The following is a 27,592-nucleotide window of genomic DNA, read 5'->3' on the forward strand; positions in this document are numbered from 1 at the left end:
TATGTGATTTAAATTTGGACAGTTGTCATTGCTAAGTATAAATGTGGGTGTAAGGATGAACCCTCATGGCTCTTTTCCTCTATCCTATGCATTCAGTCACTGAGCAGAATTAAGATCTTTCTGTGGCTTCTGTAGCCACGTGAGCCAGCATTGCCCTTTGTGGTGGAATGTCAAAGGGAGCAAAAATAAAAATCTTTCTCTAAATTGTAAATGCCTGCTTGTGCTACTTTTGCCGGAGGGTTATGAATTGATTTTTTCCTGTAATATGATTTTGACTTCTAAAGTAAGATGGTGAATGAATCCAATTAAATTAGTCTAGATGCACCAGATTCTGGAAAACAGAATTTGACCCAGGAAAAATAGGTGTTTATAGGCACAGAAGTGTTAAGTTTATTCACTTCCTGAATAAAATATTGCAGCTGATTACTTACATGTTTTCATAGGAGTGTAACCAAGTGCCAATAAATGGTAGTAAGGAACTTTATTTCCATTCAAAAGAATGATAGCAGGTTATAAGTAATTTTGCAGTTGGCATATTTTTCTTCTTTAACTGTTATCTTTGTTAAATATATTTTCTGCCTAGACAGTTAAAACATTTTCTATGATGAAATGGTATAAGCATCCACCTAATTCAAATTACAACAAATTAAAAACTTTTGATTTCTTATGAGTGATTCATGAAAATGTCTTCTTTTTGTTTCACAAAGTTTTAAGTGTCATTACGCAGAACTAAAAATAAGTTTTAAAAATGTGCCCTGGGGAAGTGAAAACTGGCCTCAGTTAGGGCAAAAGCTTTTTTTTACTAGAACTTGGCAGGTACCTGTTTTCCTAAAGCAACAGCTTTCCTCTAACATCAATACTGAAGTTTGACAACCAGTCTGTGTAGACATGTTATATGCTTGTTAGGGATTTGTGTGGCAAACAGGAAATGGAGAAATTGGAGGTACCAGCCTCAAAGCAAAAGATTCATATTCTCTTGGCTGGGAGGGGGTGCTGAAGGATGTGGTGTCAGACATGGCATTGCCAGGCTGTGGAAAAGGAGGTCACCAGCAGATGAGCATGTCCTGCTGAACGGCACTCCACCAAACAGCTCATTAAACATTTCCTCTCTTCCATTAGATAATTTCTCAGACATTATCCCCCACCTGGAACCAGACACTGCTTTTCAACAGCATTGTGCTTCATGGTGACAAAGAGGAGATCGCCCAGTTCCCCCCGGAGATTGTCATCGAGCTGTATGATGATGATGCAGTGGTAAACTCAAAATTCTTCTCACTAAACACCTGAGCTCTTACCTCCTACAGCAAGCATGAAAGCAGAGTCACTGAATAGGCTTTAAATGGATCACCTTGCTGAATAGAGCTCAGTGTTACTGTAGTTTGCAGTTTAACACCTGAGAACAGCCCTGAGATTCACTACATGGTCTTGCAAAGATGTGCCCCTGTATTTTCCCCAAGTGAATCTTGCTCCTAAAGTGCAGCTTACAGAAATCAGAAGCATCTTGCGCCCAGGTCCCTTGAACACTGCTGTAAATATTGTATTTAAGTCTGGATCAACACTATGCAGACTCTGATTCAGTCTTGCTGACTAAATATAGACCTTAGAAATTTTGGATCCTCTGAAGAGCTAAGAAGCACTCAGCTCTTCCTCTCCATAGCAGCCTTGCATCTTACCTTGGCCTTTCCTTCAGAAGGTTTTTTGGTTTTTTTGTTTTTTTTCATAAATACTAAGCTCTGCATCATCTTGGCTCCTATAACCATTGTGAAATCCAAATGCATTTAACCCCTGCATTCTCCTTTATTTAGGGTAAGGCAGAATATATTGGCTCTACAGTGGCTGCCCCCGTGGTGAGACTTGCTCATCAAAGCTATGAACCACCAAAACTTTGTTACCACCCAGTGCACTGTGGAAGTCTTTCAGGAGGAGACCTTCTTGCCACATTTGAGCTGCTGGAGGTAAATTTCTTGACAATTACACTTTTACACCTTGGGGCTCACAAAAGCTGCCATGGCATCAGGGTCCATGACCATTTTGAATTAACAGGAACTACATGGTCCATAATTTTGAATTAATAGAACTGGAGGCATTGGACCCCACAGTCCCCATGCAGCTCCTGCCACCCCTTCCACCTTATCAGGGGCCACTGCCCGCACACACACCACTGCCAGCCCTCCACATTCTGTAGCCTCCTTCACCTGTCACTTGCCCTGCCCTAAACTGTGCTCTGGCCTGAGAACTGTGAAAATCCCATTGCATCGCAATGACCTGCTGTTTGGGGTAGCACTTGGCCCTGACTACCAACCTTGAAGCTCCCAATACTGCTTTCACTCAGGAAAATGAAATGGTGAATAATAAGGATTGGATTAGGGAGGCTGAGTTTTTAGATACCCCTGCTATATTAAAAGAAACATTTCATGGTTTCCAGCTGCAAGACAAAAGGAAAAATGAGTCCTGGTAGATGCAGGACTGGGGTCTATTGTGCCAGGGTTTCAGAATATTTCACTGAAATTTGCAGAGCCACCAGTTAAAGGTAACTTCCAACTGCTGAAAACTTGTAACAGTTTTTTCTGAAATCTGAAATGGGAAAAATTTGGAATCTCATAACATGTTTTACAGATAAAACAGGCTTTTAATCATGATAGCTATTTATTTTTTGTGAAAGCCTGAAATATAACACCACATGGAATATTTCCTCATTATGGTGTCACAGGAGAGAGTGAGAGCTTCAGACAGAGTTCTTTAGAGAAGCTCTCCTGTTGAGTCACAAGGTGCAGAAATGCTCCTCTTGCTTTCTAAACTCTTTCTCAGTGGAGAGCCTGAGTGTGGCTGGGTCCAATCTTAGTCCCAGATTGTCAATGGTTCAAGTCTAAGGAATTATAGACATGAGTTCACTTTTTGGTGAACAAAACAGTTATATTTTGTTTTACTACCTTTTGGGATGAAGAAGCAACACTATTTAGGGGATATATTAAAATATACTCCTAAGAATTCTCTAGAAAGTTGATAACTTTATTTCATGAAAGGAAATGAGATCTTATGATTTCAGTGAGTACCCATTTGGCAAGGTTTGGTCCATTTTCCTGTGCTTCATGGCATCCCATTCCATGTTATTGTTTACACTTAGTTTCAGATTTTTTTGTTTTTGTTTTTCCCCCAAGCATTTAATTTCATCAATTTCTTCTCTTCTCTCTTCATTTCAATTTGTTCCCTCATTTTGAGATTTCAATTAGTATGGTTTTGGACACTTTTGGTTCTTTTCAATGCAGTAATGATTTCATCTCAATACATTTCATTGTATTCACTCCTTTTCCAAATTTCCTTTATTTTTTCAATTGAATTTTATTTTATTCTATCTCCTTTCCTGAGGGTTTGTTATACTTTGCTCTCTGATTTCAAGATTTCATTTCCTTTCATTAAATGGAACTGCCAGGTCTCAAAGCACTCCAAGAGCTGATATGCTGTTGGCATTTTCCAACATCAGGGGATTCCTGATGGTGCTCTGTGTGAGGAAGGAAAAAAAAACTCTCTCATCACTGATTTATTCTCATTCTGAACCCATAGCTTTTCCTATGACATAACATTCTTTGTAACTCTGATCTGCAGGCACTCTGGTTCAGCTGAGGAGTGTTGTGTATGAAGTGAATGCTCCTTTCTCCTTTCAAAATGAATGTTGTGTCTTGCTGAAGGGATAAAATTAATCTCACAGTGAAGCATCCTGGCATTCAGAGAAAGAGTACACTAAAAAATACAAACTAATGGATACTGAGAGTCTTTTGCTCAGAATGAACTCAGGGTTTATTGATTTTCTTTTAATCAAAAAAGCAAAATCCCTTTGTGAACCTTCATGCAGATATTTCACACTACTGTCATTTGAGTACTAGAACATTTTTCACCTTTTGTTCTCTGCAGTTATTAAACTAAATGCTTTGGATTTTTACTGATAAAATGTAGATCACATGTGCATGTGAATTATTGCTGGTAATTGTGTGAATACTCACCTCTGCTGCAGATGCTGTTCTAGATATTGTTTTCCACCCATCTCTTTCTCCACCTACAAGGTACCAAGGAACACATTCTTTCTCCCTTTTAGTAATTAGACTCACACACAACTGTACATAGACAGCCTGGTTAAATGAAGCAGAGAACTTCAACTTCACAGCCCCTTTGTGAGCTATATCTCACCTGCTTCACCTCTCAGTAGTGACAACTTAGCTTAGGAGGAGTGCTGCACTCCAGAAGTTGTGCTTCTTTTTCAGAAGCTGCATATACAGTTCTCCTTAGGTACCATGCTTCAAGGGAAAGCTGAGAAGATTTCTGTCTGTAGGTTGTTCCCTGCTGCCACAGCCTGAGCTTCTGACAGGACTCAGCATCATGTGCTGGCATCCACTATTTTATGTAGGAATTTTCTGAATCAGGGCAGGCTTCAGATCTATCCTGTTATGGAATGAGAAAGTCATAAATACACAGTTAAAAAAAAAAGGTGCTAGAAAATGAGCCCAGTGAGCTTTGTCACAGAGGGTACACCAAGCAGGGAGCAAAGCCTGGAGCACAGTAAGAGGCAGAGATGCTCATGCCTCAGAGCTGCTGTGGAGTCTGCCCTCCTCCCATCCAACTGGAACAGGGCAGTCATGTACACCCAAATATGCTGCTGAAAAGGGGATGGGTTCATGTGCAATCACACACAAGGAACAGAAGTGCTGCCTGCCACAAGAGTTTATTAGCTGCACAGATGTTGGAAATGTGGTTTCCAACACATGTTGGAAAGGTGGTTTGGAAGTTCTCAAATGTGAGAGCATGCAATAATGCAGGAACACTACTCCATAGCAGCTGGAGAATGTTGTGTCTCTCCAGCAAACATGTGGTTTTGCTGATGTGCACTGTCTGTTCACCAGCTCTTTTTAACTAGAATCACATTGAGAATCTTCCTGTGAAACTCTTCTAAGCAGTTGTGCTCAGAATTTTTGTTAAATAGAATTACCATGCTTTCCACTTTTAGTAAGTAGAATTACCATGCTTCAATACATGCATGTCTTTAGGGCAAATTATGTCCTACAAGGTAAAGGAACCTTTTTCAGAAAGGCACATAAACCCAATCTATTGAATACTTTTTCTGCTGTAAGTTTTAGCATCACAGCATGAGAGAGAGCATTTCAAGTCACATTCCTTTCACAACACTGTTCTGCTCTGCAACTTGTCTTATAAAACTGATTAAATTGGTGTGTTCTATATGCCATTATCAACAGATATTTCCAATACTGGTTTTATTCTTCTAAAAACCAGCCTGAGTTAAAACTGCTTCATTTTTCAGATTCCTGAGTCAGATCCAGACAGACTTCCCCCACTGGATCCACCAGATATTGGCCAGATTTACCCAGTCCCAGCTAACATACGGCCTGTTTTAAGCAAATACAGAGTGGAGGTGAGATATTTTGACTATTTCCCTTTCTTAATCTCATCTCCTTTAACTCTCTTATTGAACTGTGTCCTAGGTTACAATGTAAAGATATGCCCAAAAGTATGTATTCTATCACCATCTGCTGAAACCAGGTGGGGCAGTGATTCTTATCTCTATGAGAGATATCTTCTGTTAATGGGCCATTAAGTCCCACTGCATGGCTGATAAAATTACATCATCCCATTGGGAGATGCTCCACCCAGGGGGCGGAGCCAAGAATTTACCACCTAGATAAAAACTGATATTTGGGACACCAAGGCAGCCCTTACCCACTGGTTTCCAGAGGACAAGAGCTACCTGACCTTTCTACAAGATCACTACTCCAACAGGACTACTTCATTTTCTGCTACCACCACCCGAACTAGCGGGGTGTCAAGTTGTATTCTGACTCTGTCAGTGGTTTTTCTTTTGTACTATTGCATATATTTTATTTTTCTCTTTTTTTCCCCTATTAAATCGTATTTCTAACTTGGGGTCTCTCACTGGTTTTGCTTTCAAACCATTACAATCTGTAACAGTAATTGATGATTTCACAATCTTGATCAATAGGATTTACATGAAAACAGCCTATAAGGGCATGCAAGGCTGTGCTTCCACTGAGGGGAACAGTGGGGCTGTGTCTCAATCCTGACCTGCTGGGAAGGGAATTCTCTTGTGGCAGAGCGTGGCTGGTGGATCCACACTCTGTGCAGCCAAGGAAGTGTCCACAGGGGGTGGAGAGCTTCCCTTTACAAATTACATCCCTGGAGCTGAAGTTTGACATCAGCTATCTCACAGGCTTTTTCTGGGTCCCAGACTTCAGCCAAACAATGCCTTCTACCTGCGTACAAATGTTTACACCTTCCCCGCCCTTCTCTCTTGTATGATTTGTGTCCAAAGTAGCCTTATATTAGAAAGTTGGGAAAAGTGGCAGCTTTTCCTATCACTGCAATGCCTGATGCTGCCCAGCCCCACTGTTCACTGCCACTCATTCTGCAGCCTTCTCACCACCTGCTTATCAGCCCATTTCCCCATGCCAAACCAGAGTTTCTGCAGGCTAACAGTGTTTCTCTCTGCACACCACAGGTCCTGTTCTGGGGTGTTCGAGAGCTGAAGAAAGTCCAGCTCCTCTCGGTAGATCGACCCCAGGTTATCATCGAGTGCGCAGGGAAAGGAGTCAAATCCTCTGTCATACAGAGCTACAAGAAAAATCCCAATTTCACTGGCCTTGCAGACTGGTTTGAAGTGGTGTGTACAGCATGTCTGTCTGTTCTGTGGTCAGACAAGGTGTTAATTACCATTATCCTTCCTTTCCTGACAAATAATTTTTTGTCTTGATTAAATACTAAGGGATGTCATTTCTCGTGAATGCTTTAAAAGACTTCTGCTACAACCATGTAATATAAGAAGATGTTCTTCATGTTAAGTTCCAAGTAGATAAGAAAATATGTTGCAAACAGATTTTTACTGATAGGTTGGAACTTGTGGGCAGCTAACAGAAATATATTTAGTATTTTTCCTCCTCCTTTCCAATTTTGCTGGGTAGTGTTCTGTTTCCTTGTTTTCTTTCCATTCTTGCAACTTTCCTTTGTGTGTTACTGGATTATTAAGGGGATTGATAATTTCTGGTTTATGAGCTCAGGACATTCTCACATTGTCACACCTACTGTTATGAACTGCAAAGTAATGTATCATCTGTTGGTTGGGTTATAAGAGCTGGCACTTTCAGAATCAGTCACCCTCAGAATAAAACAGTCTGTTTAGTTTGCTTTTGAGAAAAGTATATCAAAACAATAACATGGATACTGAAGTACAGTTTCTATAGTATTTTTAGCTCCTACTCTATTGTCCTAAGAGCTGTTTTCCTCTTGGTAGTCCATCCTATAAGGCATGTAACCACCCAGGATCCACATCTCATTGTTGGGCAACCTGAGGCAGATAGGATTAATAGCCTTCAACACCGCAGCAGAGTTAAGACTCACAACTTCCAACACTGTATGCCATCTTTCTGAACACTCCTGATTCTCCCAGTTTATTCTAACTAGAGATGCTTCAATATGGGAGCATGGGCCTCATCTCAGCAGTACAGTCTGTAAAATCCACTGTATTTTATAAAGAAGAAAGTGTTCTCTAGATTTTTGCAGAAAACCTAATTCATATTGCCTATGCTGAATGCATTTTGCATTATGAATATGTTCATAGCAAAGGAGGACAAGAGAGTTAGGGAAGGAGGGAAAAGTAGAAACCTTATTGCTGTGCATGAGAAATATTCTATATGTGTTCTATGTTCTCTGTCAATTCTCTCATGCTGCTGTCTGTCTCCTGTACCAGGAGCTGCCTGAAAATGAACTCTTGCATCCACCACTAAGCATCTGTGTGGTTGACTGGAGAGCATTTGGGAGGAGTACTCTTGTTGGAACACACACCATCAATTGTCTTAAGCAATTCCTGTGTAAAACCCCATTAGGTCTTCAAGCTGTACCTGACAGAGTAGACATTGCGGAAACTGAGATAGGTAAGTGTTCATTTCTGACCCCAAATAAAAAGACAAAGAACCTTCCTAGAAGTTTGCACTTAGAAGTGTAAATTGTGTTGAGCATAGGATCAAACCCTTAGTCACATGCTTATTTCATGATCACCAAATGCTATGACAGTATTTCTGGCAAAATCTTACCTAACTTGCAAACTTTCAATCTCAGATCCACCTGAGCCATCCCAGCCTGCTGTGCTGTCCCGAGAAGAACCATTTTCAGCTGATGACATCTACGCTGAGGTGGAGCAGGGTAAATGGACAGTGGTAGAGCTAGACTCATCCCCCACAACACTTCCTGCCACTGAACCAGAGCACTCTGCTTCTGAGCCACGGAAAGAGAAGAAACAGAAGGTGGGGACAACTAAAACTACCAGCTAATTTCCTCCAGTCTTGCTGACTTCAGCCCTTCCTTATAAAGTGGTAATCTCTTGACCCCAGGTTTAGAGATTTTGAATATTGATGTTGACACCCACATTATCTTGGTGGCCCTCAAGAGAACTAATTAGCAATGCAGCTTTCATCCCACAGAATTTCATCACTTCCACTAATAGATTCATAAAATACTTGCAGAATCAAGTGTGAGAAGCCAATTTGTATCTGAATGTTTGCATCCCTTGAAACATCATTATTTATTATCTGTGTAGATTTGCCTATTGTATGGGTTGCTCCTGCAGCAATGTCTCCAATGTTTAAAGTCATGGCATGTCAGTAGAAAATACAGAAATAGCTTTAATAGTATGATGAACACAGTGAAGTGTCTTGGAATAAAAGACAGAGACAGGAATTCATATTGGATTTTATTTAACTCTTGGAGGATGACATTTTCTGTGTATACAGCTCGTCATGCTCAATGTCAGGTGATCAGTTTTAATCAGTTCTAGTGCTTTTGCCACCATTTCGTAGGATATGAAAAAATCCATCCGACAGTCAACAAAGAGGAGAAAAAGAACCATCGCAGATGAATCAGCTGAAAATGTTATTGACTGGTGGTCAAAATACTATGCTTCAGTGTTCAAAATGCAGAAGGTGAGTCACCCAGCATGCCTAAAACTCTCACAGATGAGCAATGTTGCAAAAGTAGATATTTACTGCTGAATGATTCCTTTTTGGTATTACACTCATAATGAAAAGTTGGTCCATTGTGTTTTTCTTTTGAAAGGCAAAAGAAGTTTTTTCCAGTGAAGGAAAACCTGAAGACAGTAAGTAAATTATTTGCATTTTTCTATTATTTCACACCAATACTCTCTCAAGTATCACTACTCTACTGTTTAACTGGCAAAAAATTAATGTCTGGTAACAGAATACTGTTGGTCTACTGGGTTCTTTCCTCTACAGCTGATCAGATGATGGGTAGATTAAAACTTCACAGCCAGTGTTGGGTTGATGTGAATTTCCTGTCATTCAAATACCATGCACAAAAATTAGCAAAGTCAAACTCCTAAAGGACACGAGATAGAGATTATCCTGATCTTAGGCATCGTTTGTAACAATTTCTGGAAAAGAAACTCCTCTCAATTTTGAATCCAGCTCAGGATCAGTGATGCACAAACAGCTTCTGCTAGGAGACTTGTAGTCATATGTGTTATTCCCATAGCTGGAAAGCTTTATCTAGCTCAAGTTCTAGGATTTTTTTTTTCACAATAACTTATAATAATTGGCCAGAAACAGGCTCTGTGTGTATATGTATGTCTCCATACATACATATTCCATGGCTCAGCAGGTCCTGCCACAATCAAAGTGAACTCTGGAAAATTTTATTTTTGGACAAATATGACTGCTTGAGAAGGCTGGGAAAATACTGAAATACTTACTGTTTACATAGAGCTGCTATTCAGAATGAAACTAATCACCTTTTCTTGCCTGAGCTGACCGCACTCCCCCAGTGACTGAGGTGATTTAAAGGTTTATGGATGTGTTTAGGTTGCTCTGAATGGAAGATGTGACCTAAATATCACATGGCATCATCTTGGGAATAGAAGATAATGATGCTTCAGTGATCATCAGGGCTGCTGGGAGATGAGGACATCAGTTTCTGAGTGAAGCTCACTTGTCCAAATGGAGGAAATATTTACATAGAAAATGTTCTACAAAAATGTGATACTAATTTACAGTTGTGACATCCACCCACAGGCTATTCAGGCAGTTGTGGCATATTGGTTCTGACTGCTGATTTATGACCTTGCAAATTCTCTTCTAATCATTTTTGTTACAAATTTTCACCTGTGATGATAAGCATTATACATATAGGACATCTCTGACATTAAATATGTATCTCTAAGTATTTAGTGCTGTTAAACAACTACTCAAAAAATGAAAGTAAAGTGAACTCAAAATCCAGATTTCAGCCAAAGAATTGAATATTCTCAGTAACTTTTGAGGGCTCACTCTCTTTTTGTTGGGAAATCCCCTCTCAGTGTTTGGAATCTGAGTTAAGTCTGTACCTCCTCCCATTTCTCACACTTCTAGGCTTCCACTAGGTGTGATATCTTTAAGCAGAGAAGGACTTGGGTCATCCTGATATCTGAAGTAGCTGTCAGCCTAAACAACAGCTTTCAGTTTTAAATAAACCTCAAATTTTATGTGAAAACTGTCAAGATCTGCTTATTTGCATTGGGGAGGAGTCAGAGAGGGAGGAAAAGGGTGGTCTGGGAGGTGGCCATCAGGGAGGGGTCATACAGCACACCATCATTTGTCCAACCAGCTCATTGTGAGGACTGGTAGACACAGAGAGCATAAATTGCAATCTCTCTGCCTGGGAGGACCAGTAGTAAAAGAGAGGAGCCCTATATCCAGCACTAGAGGAATAAACAGAGAAAGAGCAAGGGGAGGACTCTTTAAAAAATGTATTTTGCATCTTTGTCTGAAGCATTATATTTGCTCTGCTTGCTAAAACATACACGATGTCATTAAATTTCTGCAGATAAGCAGACTTCTGACCATATAGCATTGATCATAGAGGATGAGCCAGACAGAAAGAAGAAGGATAAGACATTGAAAAGGATACAGAAGGAAACTCCAAACCTAGCAACACTGCAGGTAAGAGAAAAGTAAGGCTGAGGTAAGGCTGTTGTTATTCACTGTCTCTCTGAAGTTTGACATCAGCAGCTGAGTTTGGCAAACCCTCCTTACATATATTTCAGATGCTTCAAAATGAATAAAAAACACTAAATTACAGTGATAATGCCCTTCAGCTCAAGGGGAACAGAGGAAACCAGGGTCTCATAGGGTGGATGTGGCCCACTTGGTCTTAAATATAGAATTTATTGGTGTAGACAAACCCAGAGAGACTTCAGTGAAATTCAGTTTTGTTGTTTGCACGTAAAATATTGCAGTTGGAATTTCCAAATTTCATGTTAGAAATATTGCAGCCTATTAAGAATGTTTTTAAAAAGAGATGGAAAGTATTGCTGGGATGGCTAATGCATCCTCCCTGATGGGAAATAATACTCCGCTCACATTAGATTTGGTTGGGTAATGATAGAAGGAATTCAAAGAAAACTATATGGGTAGTGCAAAATGTCTGGAGAGATGAGAGATTTGAAAAGATTAGGACAGTTTGGATTAGATTGTAGCTGAATAAATGGGGATTTGAAACTGCTGTTTCCATTTTTTTTAAGAGATGGCAGTAGTATAGGTCCTTCTATTTCATGCTTGATAAATTACTGAGGGAGAATATTGAAAAAAACATGTTCTTTGAAAAATTATTTGGTCCTTTGAGCTATCCTAAAGCTCTGTCCCCACAGCACTTTTTTATTGTCTGTTTTGCTCTCAAGATTTGACACATTAACACAATAGGTCAGTTCAACAAAGGCACAATGCAGCAAGGAAACAGAAGCAAAGAGCAGCACATCCACCATTTTTCACTCACACCAGTGCTTACAAATGTTCCTTTTGGCCCCTCCAGTTTCACTTCCACCTGCTGCATTAATGTGTTATTTCAATAGCTGGGGAAAGACTTTGGTTGAGGACAAAACTGGTCCTGTTTTAAATGGGGAATTAACTTTCTTCCTCAAGGGCTTTTGCAAAACCTTGGTTTTTATTGAAGTCTGCATTTTGGGTCAAAATGAATTTCTATTCATTCTCTAATAAAAAAGTTGCTATAAATATATTCAACTGCACCACAAAATATAAGCATTCTTCTATTTTCAAAGATTTATGAAGGAGACTTGGAGAGTGAATTTAATAACTTTGAGGACTGGGTGAAAACTTTCCAGCTCTTAAGAGGAAAATCTAATGATGAAGTTCATGCTGATGCTGAAGACAGAATAATAGGAAAATTTAAGGTAAGCTTTAATATTGATTAAATGGATAATAATTTAGAGACTTCAGGTATTAATACTTATTTGAGGTATGCCAGGGATGAAAGAAATAGACATTTATAGTCTGTTGTAAATAGAATTAGTTTTATTATATGTAGAGACAAGTTTTTTCCTTTCCCATTATGAGAAAAATGCATCATTCAGCACCAGGTGTTCAATTCTATTTTGAAATAAGGAATTACAGTAATTTCACGAATACAAGCCGCACCAATTTGACCAAAATTTTGGTGGAAACCCGGAAGTGCGGCTAATATTCCGGGGCGGCTAATCTATTAACAAAATTCTAAAAGCTGCCAACACGGAAGTGAGAGCCCGCGGCAGCCCCAAGCCAAGCTGGAGCCCGGCCGGCCCCGGCAGAGGTGGGAAAGCCTGGCAGAGGCGGGGCCAGCAGTGTGGGGGGCGGGCGGCAGAGCCTGAGCCAGCAGGGCGGGGCAGGGGGGGCGGCAGAGCCCAGGCCAGCAGGGCGGGGGAGCCCGGGAGAACTGGGGCTAGCAGTGCAGGGGAGCATGGCAGAAGCAGGAGGGCCGGCGGGTGGGGCTGCCTGGCAGCGGGGGAAGCCCAGCATAATCGGGGCCAGCAGCGTGGGGGAGCCCGGCGGTGCGGGGGCCTGCAGTGCCGGTCAGGGCGAGGAAATGCGGCGGCGGTGCAGACGGGAGGGGGCGGCCGGCGAGCCTGGTGGCGGCGGCGGCAGCCCTGCCGGCGGGGCGAGCGAAAGCGGCGCTCGCGAAAGCGCCGCTCGGCGAGCGAAAGCGCCCCCGCGAGTGAAAGCGGCGCGGGGCGGGCGCGGCGCGGGGCGGGCGCGGCGCTCGCGAGGCGCGGCGCGGGGCGAGCGAAAGCGGCAGCGGGGCGAGCGAAAGCGGCAGCGGGGCGGGCGGCGAGCCCGGCGGCGGCAGCCCTGCCAGCCGGGCGAGCGAACGCGGCAGCGGGGCGGTACTGACGGGAGAGGGGGGCCAGCGAGCCCGGCGGCGGCGGCAGCACCACCCGGCCAGCCCCGCCGAGCCGTGGCGCTGAGCTGGGCCACCCGGCCCCGTCGGCAACCATGAGCAGGCCGAGCCTGCCTGGCCCCGCCCCGAGCCAGTAAAGCCCGCTATGCCGCGATCCTGTTACTAATTGGCCAATTTGTGAAAGCTGCGCACGGATTCTCGCGACGAACGAAAGTGCGGCTAATATTCGGGGTGCGGCTTATCTATTGACAAAGACAGCAACATTGTCGAGGCACCGGGGGTGCGGCTTATAATCCGTGCGGCTTGTATTCGTGAAACTACTGTACAAAGAGTTTGAAATTACTGAAGGGGAAGAAGAGATATATTATGTAGTCCAGATTTCACTAATGCAACTTGGTTTCTGCACTATCAGTTACAGAACCTTGTATGTAATTTTGTGTAATTTAAGTGTAGATCCTCACAGCTGCAGCCTCATCCAGGGCTCTGTCAGGCAATCTGAAAAGTTCAAAGCCTGAGTAATGTTATTAGGATTTGTTTGTAGTTTAGAGGAACTATTTAAACTCATTTATATTTCAATTAGCTTGCAATGCAGATTTCTGTCCAAATGACTCGTTGTTTTCAGGCAGTATGAGCTGCTCAGCAACATGAGTTGATACTGACTTATATGAGCTGCAAAAATATGTTTGGATTCCTGTCACACTGTTATGAAACTTAATGGAATTATTAATTTGCCAATATACAGTTAAGGTCAAAATATTATTTTAGAAATATTAATGATACGAAAACTGGGTTTAGAACACCTACAGGTATTAGTTTTAAATAGTCAATAGGAGGAACTCCTACTAAATATCTAGATATGATGGTACCATATTGTAGAGAAAAGACATTTTAAAAGGTGATGTTTAGTGCAATGCAGTTTGGGTTCCCTGTGAGGGCTACCACAAAATAAGTTGCATGGATGATGGCTTTTTTCACTCAAAGAGTTACTTTTTTATTGCACTTGATCTGTTTTCAAGGGAGATAAAAGCCAATGTATTTCCAGGGTTCCTTCTGCATATACCCAAGCCCTGAGGATGGCAGCTTGCTGAATGGAGGGCAGCCCCACATCCTGCAAGGGATACCCCCAAACCACTCTGTCAAAGTCCTCATCAGGGTTTATATTGTGGCAGTAAGTAAAAAGATGCTCTTTAACCTTGAAATAACTTGGATTTTTCTTTTCAGCTCAGTTTACTTTAAGGGTCTTTTCAATGAAGCTTCTGAAAATCCTCGTCCTTGGGGTTTGGGTTTTTTCCTGGTCATATTTCAGGCAATGTTTCATACTGTTGAAATGGATGTTCAGAGTATAAAATGTTATATATATTCCTCACAACAAATCTGGTGATTTCTGCAAGACTGGAAAATCACTTTACTTGTTCAAACTAAAAGCTCTGGATACATAACTAACATAGTATAGACAACCTGTTCCAGTCACAGTATGCAAATGCAGCCAGATTTAATGAGTAGAGTTGTTCAAAATGACACACATTTAAAGAAAATCTCAGTAAGGGGAAATGGTATCATATTTTTGAGGGACTGTGAATAGCATACTATGAAAGTTCTACATGTGAATAAATTTTGGGGTTGATAAAGGTAGAAATACAGAGCACACGATGAGAGAGAATGGTGTGAGGTAAAATGGGTAGAAGAGACTGGTATTTCGAAGAAACAAGAGAGTTGTAGGTAATCTAGGACAGACAGATGGCATGCAGAGAGACTGTGGCAACAAAATATGAAGAGATTGTTTTACTTCCTGAATGAATATAAAGATTTAGAGGTCTTTTTCAACCTTAACAATTCTGTGATTCTATAAAGAATTGGTTTGCACTCTTCAAGGATCTGGAACAATATTTGTGGGTAAATCTTTCCTGAATCCTACCTGCACTTGTGCAGCCAGCTTCTTCCTTAGCATTGCCTCTCCTGCTGAGCTTTTTCTATCTCAGTCATAGCACAACACTTCCAGCTTTGCAAACTCTCTTCCCCTCCAGGTCATCTTTTCATAGTAGCCTACAAAACTACAAGCCAAATTTTACATTACATGAGGCAGGCAAAGCCCCTGAACCTCCAGAAGACCCAGGATGGACAGGGAAACCATAGTCCTGTGTAGGGACCCTGCTGTATTTAAGCAAACTTCTTGAGGACACAGTTTTTCTTCTTAACAGGCGTTTAACCTCAGCCCAGCTGATCCAGATGGCAAATCAGATCCCTACATTGTGCTGAGGCTCGGCAACACAGAAATTAAAGACAGGGAAAACTACATCCCCAAGCAGCTAAACCCTGTATTTGGAAGGTCAGTGTTGCTTTATGTGTATATTCAGTGTAATTTGTGCTTTATCTCTTGCTATCACTGTTGTTAAGTGTTTGCCATATGCTGATTTCTACCTGTTTGGATGGTTTGTAATTCTGATGGTTAAAATGCTGGAAATTGGTGTCACACTCTATGATAATAAAATATTTCATTTTCATACCCATCAAAACATACGAAGCAATGCAATCTGTGAGAGGTTTTGCAAAATGATGCATGAGAGGAAATGAGGCAACAAATTACAATTGCCTGTGAAAATTAATATAATCATTATGTTTAAAGCAAAATACATATCAGAACAGTAGTGATATCACAATATTTTTTGCTGTTTCAGATTGAATAGAGTGTTAAATAAATCTCATATTTCTAAGAAATATTAATTTTTTAAACTCAGCCTTCTGAATGGAGGAGCCAGGGGCAAGCTTTCAGTAAATATCCAGTTTTTATTATCAATGCTTTATAGTTATTTATATTTTTAATGCTAATAGTTGTGCTTTTTTTTTTCCACAGTAAATTTCCCTATTTTAAGAAGGTTGAAAATACTTTGAGTTGGGGTGGAAGAATATTAAGACAGAGAAACTATATTGTTTTTGACTGAAAGACCCCTAGAACACTTGGGAAAGTAGAAAATTCATCCTTCAGGACACAAAGCTCAGTTTTTTCTGTGCTTTGGAGAAATCTGGAGCCAGTGTTGTGGTGATCAGGATTTCCTGTCTTTCACTAATTTTTCAAAATTAGTGTTTTACAATCATTGTTTATATTTTCAACTTCCCATAACATCTCAACAATACTGATTCCTGAAAAATGCACCAATTGAAAAGGGAGTTCTTACCATTGCTTTTTTGAGATTTATTTAAAACATCTTCTTGATAATTTTTTTGTGTGCCTCCAAATTCCTATATTCAATATTTAACCTGCAGCTTTTGCAAGGAAACAAAAATGTCCCTTTTGAGAGCTCTGAAAAATGTATGAGAACTCTTACATACAGCTGCATTAGCATTACTGGATTTAGGACTGTAGGAACAATCTTAGGACAGTACACAGGGTGCTAGAGAAGCTGGAGAAAGAATGTACCTCTGCACTGTGTATTTGCAACATGTTCAAATACTTAATTGAAGCAAAAAGCACTACCAAAAAAGTCCACTGGGTATTAGAAGAGACACCACTCACAGACTGTTTGCATGGCATTAACTAGCCTTTTAGGCTTCAAAATTGATTTGACTTCATGCAGGTCTCAATTTTTCCTGTAGATCATTTGAAATCCAAGCTACATTCCCCAAGGATTCGTTGCTCACAGTCTTGATCTATGACCATGACTTCATTGGGACTGACGATCTTATTGGAGAGACTAAAATTGATTTGGAAAACCGTTTCTACAGCAGACATCGAGCTACCTGTGGGTTGCAGAGTCAATATGAAATGTAAGTACCTCTTCAGGCAGCAACAGAGCTCTCAGTGAGTGACTTGACTTGAAGGAGAAATTACAGATGTGTTCCAGATATTATGCTTTCTCCAGCACGAAAGTGTCACAGAGGGTGTTTTAATTAAAACTCACCAAAGAGCTTAGTGGTGGCTTTGGGCAACTGCCAGCCTCAGTGGGAAGTGGATATTTTTAAATTAACAGCACTGTTGGTTCAAGAAGTATTTTAGATAGTAAACAGCTGATGTTTACAACATACCTGCTTGATAAACTGCCTTTGGACAGGCATGAAGGGCAAATGGGAAAAATCTCTGAGAATTTATGCCAGGGCTCTACTTAGCTCTGTGTTATTCAGCTGCAGCTGGAGTGATTGCAGCAAGGCTGGTGGGACAGGGGTGGCACTGGGGGCAGCAGGAGCAGAGGCTGCTGACATGACCTCTGTAATGGGGTGAGTCATGGGGCAGAGAGGCTGAGCTCCTGGGCCCTGCCAGACAGCTGCACTCTCAAGGACCTTGCACATAAAAATTAATGAATGCAGAGAAAATCAATCTAAAATAACTCCACAGCCCTGGGGTGGGGCACTAACCTGGGATATGTGTGCTTGGAGCTCTTTGATGATTGTTTCTCATTTTATCTACAAACCAAGGGTAGACAATATCAAAAAGCAACCCAGGAACACAGAGCAACCCTCAAAGCTTCCCTTGCCAGCTGAATCTCCATGTGTGAGATATTTCTTCATGTGCTTATTACAGGTCCCCGATAACCTGAGCTTGTCCTTTGAATCTGGGAGTGCAGAATAATTCTCCTTGAATGGAGGCAGCACAAGTAAACTCGAATCTTTTTAGGTACAATAGGGAACAAGCTCTGTTCCTTTTCCTCATGGGAAGCATGCCCATGCTATTACTTTATCTAAGCTGTAAGCAAGGCTGCCTCAGCTTCTCCTGGGTTTTAAGAGGAAGGAGTGGTTGATCCCCAAGGACCTGAGCAGACAGGCAGTGTCTCAAGTAAGAAGCAGTGCTAGACAAAGGAAAAGTTTGACTGAGCAGATATCAGGGCCACTGACCACAAAGTGAATTTCTGCATGGAAATTCCTGATGTCAGTGCACTATTCTGAAGGAAAACCTCACCTGTTCTGTTCCCTCCTTGCAGAGAAGGGTACAACGCATGGCGAGACGCAACCAAGCCCAGCGAGATCCTCACTAAGCTGTGCAAGGACTATAGAATAAGTGGACCCTTCATGCGGCCAGGAGAGATACAAGTAGGAACAAAAATCTTCAAGGGACAGACAGTTTTCACCGAGGATGAGAATGGTAACAAAGTCCAGCATCCTTCCTTTGCAGTGTAGCAGCACAGGAGCCTGCCAGGGTGTCACTGGAGCCCTGTTGTGCTGTGAGCTCTCAAGTCAGATCACTGGAGCCTGTGTCTACCCTTAAACACTTATGTCTACCCTTAAACACTTATGTCTAGCCTTAAACACTTATGTCTAGCCTTAAACACTTATGTAACTCTGGCAATGCAGGCTCTGTCTGCATTAGCTTTTGCTGTAGCTGAATTGCAAAGAGCCAGCAGACTGAAACAGTTGGTGCTGATGACTTGACAGCCCCATGGAGGCTCTTGGGGAATACCTTGGACTAGCTCCTACCTGATCCCAAGGATGAGATGACCAGGACTGGTTGGAGTGTGGGGGACCCTCTTGGAACAAGTATTCTGGCTTGGTGTGTGCATGCTCTGAAATCCTTCCCCACAGAATATCAAAGCATGGGAAGTCAGGAAGAGTCTTCAAAAAATGTATTCCCTGTCTAAATTAAAACACTGGAATAGATAGACCCAAGAAGTGAGAAGTAGAGAGAAGGGAAATACTCAAGGTCAAACAAACCTCTGACCATAGTTACATTCCAGCAACTTATCTGCCAGTCCTACCTTACCTACTTGTCTTTCTGTTGGGTTTTTCCTCCTCTTGGTTACTGCCACTCTGACTCCCCTTCTGAAGCACTGACATAGCACTCTGTAAATCCAGGTATCTGTGGGGTCCATAGATCCAGATGGCAGGACAGAACTTACTGTCAGAGCTCCCAGGTTAAAAACAGGTCAAAGCAATTGGGACCTTGAGTGTCCATGTCACACTGGGGTGGCGTGGGACAGTCATCAATGAAAGCTGCCCCTCCCTGCCTCAAGGACAAGACTGTCTTTGAACATTCCTTCCAACCCAAACTGTTCTGTGACTCAGTTTTGTACTTAGAATAAGGAAAAGAGATTGAGAATGGAGCCTTTCAAGGGGAGTGAAAGGAGCTGGTCTCAGAGACAGTAGTGCACTCTGTGGCAGTGTAAGAAAACCTCCACTCCCTTATCAGTGTTGGTTTGTCTTTGACCAAATTCTTCTTGGCAACTACAAAATATAGCTCACACCTTGAGCAGAAGGCTGCCAAAGAAACACTGTTGAAGGGAAAATAGTTGATCCATTTTTGGCTTCTTGGCCTGAAAGAGATTTTTAACTCCAGTGTTGCTGTTTGTTTTCCTCACTAGCAGATGACTGAGTGTGACTACTAACACCAGGATGTCTCAGTCAAAACTGTGGTTCATTAAAATAAGCTTCAGACAAACCAATGTCAGATAAGATGATTGAAATCAGAAGCAAGGAAATATAGAACCAGATGGCAAAGACCTAAGGACTTACATACACAAGCTTTCAATATTGTACAGAAATAGTTTATCACATGCAGTTTTTACATAATTTCTATCCAGATTGCTGCTCTGACAATTACATCTGCGTCCTTATTTCCCAATGGATTTCTGTGGTGGCCATCATTTGGTTTTGCAAAACTAACAAAGGCCACAGATTTGAGCTCTAGAGGCCTACTGAAAAGGGAAAGCAGTCCCATTTCCACTGTACAGGTGGAGAAAATTTTAATTATCCATCCAGCTTTAACTTGAAAGGGAAGAAAAAAATTTAACTTTGCTCTAGGAACAAAGAACTAGGATAGGATAGGATAGGATAGGATAGGATAGGATAGGATAGGATAGGATAGGATAGGATAGGATAGGATAGGAATAATCCAGTTGGAACAGACCTACAACAGTAATCTAGTCCAACTGCCTGTCCACTACACCCAGGTAGTCTAGGACTGCCTGTAGCCAATGGGAAGAAATGTGCATCTTCAGAGGTAAAAAAGATCTTTAGAAAAGTTTCTTTGAGAGGATACAGGATATTGTAGGATAATCTGTGTCATTGTTACCAAGGCTGCCTGACTGAATAGCAGCCAGAGACCTTGCTTTCAGCTGGCTAAAATTAGTTGTTGGTGCACAAGAGGGAACCAAGATTCATAATGACAGGATCATCCTTCCTCACTCTCTGAGCCATTAGGGAGAGTTTAATACCTACTGTTTCAATTCCAAATGAGTCTTTTGCCAATGATCTGTAATTCAGACATAGCAACATGCGTAGGAGAAGTGATAACCATTTGTTGACACAAATAAATCCTAACCTTCTTCTAGCTTCTAATCTAGAAGATATCACTTTTCAAAAGTCTGGGCTCCTGTTGTATGGAGTCCACACAAAAAAGGAGGAAAGAGAAGCTCAAGAGCTCAAAGGGCTTTCTCTGGTTTCTAATATCTGCTACTTTCAGTGTTAGCACTGGTCCTTCCTTGAGGTACCATTCCCTGGAATTCTCTGGGTATTCCTTTCAGTGGCCAAGGTGAGAGGGTCAGGAGATGAAATGTTCTTGCCCACAGACCTCAACTCTCTTCCTCTGAGGTGTGATTCCATTCTCTATGACAGTCTTTGCTGTTGCCATCACAAAGTAAAAGGAGGCATAGTTAACTCCCAGTGCCTGTTTATGGTCAGCTTTGTCAAATCCTAGCATCCTTGCCTTTCACAGGCTTTAAAAATTTGCAGTTTTCTGTCACAAGAATAGCTGACATGTTTCTTCCATCTTTCTGTTAAAAGCTACTGCTGTAGTAGTGGAATGATTTGCTGTATTTTACAGGAAAACTGCTGCTTGAGTGCTAATATTTTAATTAACCCAGTGAGTCCCCTTATTTATGTAAATTAGAAGCATTTCAAGGCCCTTCTTTATTTAGCTGGAATACATAAAACCTTCCTCTTAACTCAAGCAAATTTTTGATGAGTACCTCTAATGACTAATGAAACGTATCACCGAGGGGTTCAGTATTATAATTCAGCTCTCATTGTCCTTTTTGTTTTACTCTTTCCTGTAGAGGAGCCAGTTGAATCATACGAACATCTCTCCTTAAAGGTTTTACGTGCTTGGGAAGAAATCCCTGGAGCTGGCTACAAACTGGTCCCAGAGCACATTGAGACTCGGCCTCTCTATCACAAGGATAAGCCAGGCATGGAACAGGTAGAGCAGCTCAGAGGTGGTGGTGGTGGGAGACCCAGCAGCAGTTTCCATTTCCTCCAGTTGTTGTGGTTTCTATTTGTAACTGCAATCCTACAGAGTCAGCACCCCAGTGTCGCACCAAACTCGAGACTTTGTACGGTATCAACCTGGAAATTGTCACCCCTGTGTGTACACAGCCACTTACCCAAACACAGTGATCACACAAGGTGTAACTGCAAATTCTCATTCTTTAAAATGCTTTATTAAGTTAACAGAACCTCTGCTTGTATCTAAGTCTTGATTCTCTTTTTTCTGTTCATCACGTACTATTTTTTGCATAGATTATTACAGTAATTTCGCGATTATAAGCTGCACCATTTTGACTAAAATTTTGGTCCGAACCCAAAGTGAGGCTTATAATCAGGTGCGGCTTATATATGGACAAAGAATGAAAAGTTGCTGTTTTGGTTTGGAGGACAGGTGTCTGCTGAGAAAGGCAGGAACTTCTCTTTGAAATGGAGAATGTAAACCCCCTCTCTCCAAATTATTAGAATTTTGAAATCAAGGGGCTTTCAGGCAAAAATATGGAAATTAGGAATAACAGTTCTTTACTACGGAAATCAAAATAGAAATACAGTACTACAAAGAAACAAACTCCAAACCCTGACAAAGTCAGAGTACAACCTGACACCCTGTCAGGCAGAGTGTTGGTAGCAGTCCCATTAAATGGTGGCTGCAGTCCCCTTGCAGTGACAGATGTGGCTCAGTTGGAGCAGTGCTCCTGTACAAGGTGCAGTTTCCCTCTGGAGCTCCAGTGGGGATGTGGAGAAATCCGGTTTTCCTCTGGAGTCCAGTGGAGAAAGGGGTTACCTTAGTGTCCCAAAGCCTCTGTTTTTATCTTGGTAAGAAATGTTGGGCTCTTCCCCCTGGCTGGAGCAACTTCCAATGGGATGCAGTAATTTTATCAGTCCCACAGTGGGACTCAATGGCCATGAGCAGAAAATGACTGGCTGGAGGAAGGATGGGTTGTGAAAAGATAAAGAACAATGCCCTGCCTGGTTTCAATGGATGGCCCATTAGCAGAATATCTCCCATGGAGATAAGGATCACTGTCCCCACCCTCAACAGATGGTGATAGAATAGATACCTTTTATCACACTCTGTATTGTAACATGCGGCTTATAATCAGGTGCAGCTTATGTATGGACAAAAAAACAAAAAGTTGCTGAAACCCAGAAGTGCGGCTTATACTCAGTGCGGCTTATAATCGTGAAATTACTGTACCTTGAAGCTGAGAGTGTTTGAGCTCTATTTCAACTTCACCAAATACCTGAAAGATTGAAAGAATATGTGCATGAAAAAGATATTGTATAGAAAGTTCCTAGGTTAAATTGTAGTTACAGGATATTGAGCTGGTTGGTGCTTGTAGAGGAAGTGGTTATTCAAATGTCAGAACTACATTTAAAGCCTTTTAAAGCCTCTGTAAAATAGAGTTACAGAGATGTTTTTCTCTTTGTCTTCAAGGGTCGTGTACAGATGTGGGTTGACATGTTTCCTAATGATATGCCTCTGCCAGGACCTCCTGTGGACATTTCACCAAGAAAACCCAAGGGGTAATCTCTGTGCTTTCCTCCCACCGCAATGGCAATAATTCTTTAAAGATTGAATCTTTCTTAAGTGTCTGGAAATAAATAGAAAATGAACTACTAAAACAAACCTCTCCAGTCCCGAGGAAAGTTTTCTTAGGTTCACATGACTTCAAGTCAAAGAGGAGCATCTAGTTTGGATTCCTCCATTAAACAGCTCAAAGAACTGTTGGTGATTTTTCAGCCAGAGCTATCACACACCTCTTACAAAGATATCCTTTTTTATCCTTTATCCTTTTATCCTTTATAACAAAGAGGTGGCTAGAGGCAAGTAATTCTGATGTTATCATCTAATTGTTGAGCTGCAAGAATTAATTCTGGTTTCACTAGCTTTTTTCACTGAGATAACTTACTCAGTCCTGGTTGAGCTCTTTAATCTGCTGCAATAACATTACATGTATTGGTTTTGCAGCAATTTGTTCAAGGATAAGATCAAGAAACACATAAAGCAGCAAGAGATAGAAGAGATCTGTTTGGAATAGCCTTTTCCCATTTCCTTATGCTGTTTTATATGCAATACTGCACACAGTTGTTCAAGCTAATTGAATATTGTAAAGAAAACACAAAAATTAGAAACAGAATTCACAGCCCATCCTGTACTTTAGCAAGGCCTTTCCTGAGAACTTCACGTCTCAAACACCATCACGTACTATTCCTATCTTATCTGATTTGACAAACAAACAAAGAATCCATGCAGCAATTACTTCTTTCAGACCAGAACTTTCTATAAAACTCCTTAACAACAAGCATTTTCCAATCCAAAAAGATTTAAAACTAATCAAGCCCATAAAACCAAACTGTTGCTACCATTTTTGTAGTCGACTATAACAGGGGGAAATGCTGTTGAACATTAATTATGAGAAAAAAATCCCACTACCTGTAGACACAAGTTATACATCCTGCTGACAAATGCACATTTGCTGCAGTAAAACAGGCTCCAGCCTCTATAAAACTTCAAGCACTTTGTGAAAACATCTCTTATTGATGATCTTTGATTGAACAAGACTCAGGTGGAGCATTGCAGATTCAACTTTCTTTGGCTATTGCAGAGGCTTGGTTTCCATGGAGCTCCTTAAGAGCTCCATAATGTAGGGTATCTGATAACTTTTAAAGCAAATTGTTCCCCACCCTGAGACTGAGCCTATTTGCGAGAAAAAGCATGTCATGTCAGGGAAATTGTATGTTGGTGTTATCAAATACAGTTTGTTTGACTTTTTAATGTATTTTGCAATTCATACAATGACTCAAGGAATACCTAAATTTTTCAGTATTAAATTTTTATGTCACTTGTGATATCTGTATTTCAGTTCAAGTTTTGAGAATTTTGGATGGCCATCATAAATGTTTGCATATAAGAAGTGGAAAGGATGGAGAAACTTTAATTTCTTTTGTTGCTGTTTTGAAAGATAATTGTATCTATATAAATGCAAATATCTCCAAGCAGTCCTGTTCCCTTTTAATGCCCTAGATGGCACAAAATGCAATGTTTTAAGGCATTTCTTCTAAAAAACACGTCTCAGGGTGGTCTATTCTTTATTAGCAAGCTGATTACTGTTTTGGAGACTGCTCTGATGAAGTTTTTCAGATCAACTTTGCCTTGTTCCACTGCAGTGCTTTTGTGAAAAGTGTTGAAAATGAACAGGCATATAAAAAGCAAGGAATTTTCCATCCCTCTGAAGTTGGCAGTGACCCTGTTGTTGTCTGTTATACTCCATGAGCTGAGGAGAGCCGACATCTCCACTCTATCTCTAGGCTCTTGTAAACAGAAGAGGCCTGATACTGATGCACAAATACAATATTTCTCACTTTATAAAAGCATGATTTGGCATTGACCAGAGCTTTACACACAATCCTTTTTTCTTTTTCAGATATGAACTGAGGGTAATAATATGGAATACAGAGGATGTTATTCTAGAAGATGAAAATATCTTTATGGGACAAAAATCAAGTGATATCTATGTAAAAGGGTAAGTTCTTCACACTTCTCTTCAAAATAACATGCAATATTTCATTCAAAAATCAGAGGAAAAAATTATGTTGTGAGAATTTGATGAGCTATTCAGTGACCTTGGCACTTCAACATCCCCTGATGCTTTCCACTGTGTGCTTGCTGTAGGTGGATAAAGGGCCTGGAAGAGGACAAACAGGAGACAGATGTACATTACAATTCCTTGACAGGAGAGGGCAACTTCAACTGGCGCTTTGTGTTCCCGTTCCACTATCTCCCAGCAGAGAAACAAATGGTGGTTACTAAAAGAGAAAACATATTTTCCTTAGAAAAGACAGAACGAAAAATACCTGCTGAGCTGGTGCTTCAGGTGTGGGATTTTGAAAGACTCTCCTCAGATGATTTCCTGGGTAAGTATGCAATGGATCTGCCTGAACTTCATCTGAGGTCTCACCAAACCTGTGTTTTGCAGAGGCATGCACAAAGTGGTGTCTCAGCCCCAACTTTTGTTTTTCTCTTTCTGAAGCACCACATTGCAAACTTACACATTTCTTGTTAAGTCAATAATTAGCAATACAAATGAATGACTGACAGTACAGAGAGATCCTCAGCTCAGTTCCTCCATGGATCTCATCTGGAAGCTATTTGAATGTCTTTGTGTCTGTTCCCTGAGCGTTGTCACGTTATTTCCTTCTCCAGGCACTCTTGAATTGGACCTGAACGGGTTCCCTCGAGCAGCAAAGACAGCCAAGAGCTGTGACCTAGGCACAGTTGTGGCAGCAAGTGCAGAAAACAAGATCTCCATATTTCAGCAGAAGCGCATCAGAGGCTGGTGGCCTTTCATCAAGGCTGGGGAGCTCACGGTAAGCAGCTCACTACAGATGAACAGCTTTTCTCTGGGACTAATGTGCTAATTTTGGATTTTGAGCAACCACTTCTGGCAATCCCTAAGATTCCTCCAAATGATTTAGTGGTTCTCCATATATTTGGTTCAGAAGAACCCAGGTAACTGAGCACTAAGGTGCCTTTTCAGGTGCATTCAGTTCCCTAGGGGGAGACAGACCAAGAGCTACCAGCTACTCATTTCCAGTACTATAACCCTCTATAAATTCACCTGCTTTGGTCCTTTTTAAGGGGTTTCTTCCCCAGTCTCTAGACTTTCATTAATTTTCCCAGGGTGTTCCTAAAGCTCACCATTCCTTCATATTTCTGTCTATTCCAGCAAAAAAATATTTTTTGAATGAAAAGTGCCATCTTCAAGTTCATTGCCTTATTCAGCTTGAAGCTCACTGTGTACTTTCTGTGGATTTATTGAATGAACTCCACTTGCAAATCCCAGATTTACTTCCTTATTCTTGACTCTAGTACAATTGATTCCCTCTCTCCCAGCCCACTTTGATCTCTCCATTGCTTCCACATTTATGACCTTTATTGGCATCCTTCTTTCAGCCCTGTTCTGTGCTGAATCACAGCCGGTGGGCATAGATCAACACTTCAGATAAATACCATCCACAAAAGTGTAGGGTAGGAAAGTCACAAATAAATGTAAAATCATTTGTCTGTTTTTCATCCATCACAGATTCTATAAAGCTGATTGGATTCATCCAGTCTGAATCGTAACTAGAATCTTTAAATCCTATCCTCCTTTTGTGAGCTGAGACCCCACAGCTCAATGGCTCCAGCACTTGTGACTGGCTGAATTTCCCTGTGCTGATGGATTACACCTGGTCCACGTCAGCATCACAGCTTCCAGCTCAGACATTCAGCTCTGCCAGGATGTGTGATAGATAGAGTACATGTCTTCTCAGATGAATTACATTACAATTTACGAAACAGAAAATATATTTATGGGTCTGGAAGAAAACATCTGACCTCTCTTTCCTACAGTCTCTGAGCATAAGTCAGCAATTTGTACCTGGGTTTTCCTTTGTGCTTTCTCTTCAACTGCACAGACTATCTGATTTTCCTTAATCAATTTCCTTTGCCCTCAATCGGTTCCATCATTTCTCCACAAGACAAATCCTGCTGTGAATTAGTGATAATAACCCAGGACTGGATGCTTACGTATTCTCTCTCTGATCCAGGGCAAGGTGGAAGCTGAGTTTCACTTGGTCACAGCAGAAGAAGCTGAGAAGAATCCAGTAGGCAAAGCTCGAAAGGAGCCTGAGCCCTTGGAAAAACCCAAGTGAGTAGGAGCAAACTCATAAAGCATGCTGGGGCAGGGGATTCAGCAGGAGATGGGGAAGGGCAACCACAGGCCTCCTTGCAGGACACCTCCTCGTTGGTCTCCTGGAGTTTCTTTTCTTTCCAGCTGCAACCTTCAGCAAGTAATTGTCCAGCTTGTGCAGGGCCTGGTGTCTGGCTCTGCTGCTGGCAGCACCTTCCAAGTTTGCTGAAATGTCTTCCTCTGGAAGCCCAAATAAATTGCATTGCTGAGCATTTGTCCTCAGCTGGAATTCACACATGAGCTCATTCCATAGCTGACCTGGCACAAGATAATATCTTAAATCATCACAGTTTACACACTCAGTCAACATCTCAGTTTGGTCACTATAAACATCAGATGGATTATATTTATTATATTAATAATGGAACCATTTAGGTTAGAAACGATCTTTAAAATAGTTGAGTCCAACCATTAATCCAGCACTTCCAAGTCCATTGCTAATG

The 27,592-nt window shown here is 41.3% G+C and overlaps 1 protein-coding gene across 1 annotated transcript in view; it reads left to right on the plus strand.

The window, feature by feature from the left end:
• Positions 1-27,592, plus strand: part of FER1L6 (fer-1 like family member 6) — a 59,047-nt gene that overhangs the window by 27,134 nt on the left and 4,321 nt on the right. Inside the window, exons 20-39 of the mRNA XM_033082248.1 lie at positions 1,120-1,254; positions 1,806-1,955; positions 5,309-5,419; positions 6,521-6,682; positions 7,766-7,949; positions 8,134-8,318; positions 8,871-8,993; positions 9,127-9,166; positions 10,888-11,003; positions 12,119-12,250; positions 14,273-14,398; positions 15,429-15,556; positions 16,822-16,992; positions 18,141-18,309; positions 21,209-21,349; positions 22,853-22,941; positions 24,843-24,941; positions 25,091-25,332; positions 25,622-25,785; positions 27,007-27,107. Of these exons, the coding sequence (XP_032938139.1) occupies positions 1,120-1,254; positions 1,806-1,955; positions 5,309-5,419; positions 6,521-6,682; positions 7,766-7,949; positions 8,134-8,318; positions 8,871-8,993; positions 9,127-9,166; positions 10,888-11,003; positions 12,119-12,250; positions 14,273-14,398; positions 15,429-15,556; positions 16,822-16,992; positions 18,141-18,309; positions 21,209-21,349; positions 22,853-22,941; positions 24,843-24,941; positions 25,091-25,332; positions 25,622-25,785; positions 27,007-27,107 (2,768 nt within the window). The remainder of the gene's footprint in view (positions 1-1,119; positions 1,255-1,805; positions 1,956-5,308; positions 5,420-6,520; positions 6,683-7,765; positions 7,950-8,133; positions 8,319-8,870; positions 8,994-9,126; positions 9,167-10,887; positions 11,004-12,118; positions 12,251-14,272; positions 14,399-15,428; positions 15,557-16,821; positions 16,993-18,140; positions 18,310-21,208; positions 21,350-22,852; positions 22,942-24,842; positions 24,942-25,090; positions 25,333-25,621; positions 25,786-27,006; positions 27,108-27,592) is intronic.

The sequence above is a fragment of the Catharus ustulatus genome, chromosome 1, assembly GCF_009819885.2.
Source record: "Catharus ustulatus isolate bCatUst1 chromosome 1, bCatUst1.pri.v2, whole genome shotgun sequence".
Taxonomy (NCBI): domain Eukaryota; kingdom Metazoa; phylum Chordata; class Aves; order Passeriformes; family Turdidae; genus Catharus; species Catharus ustulatus.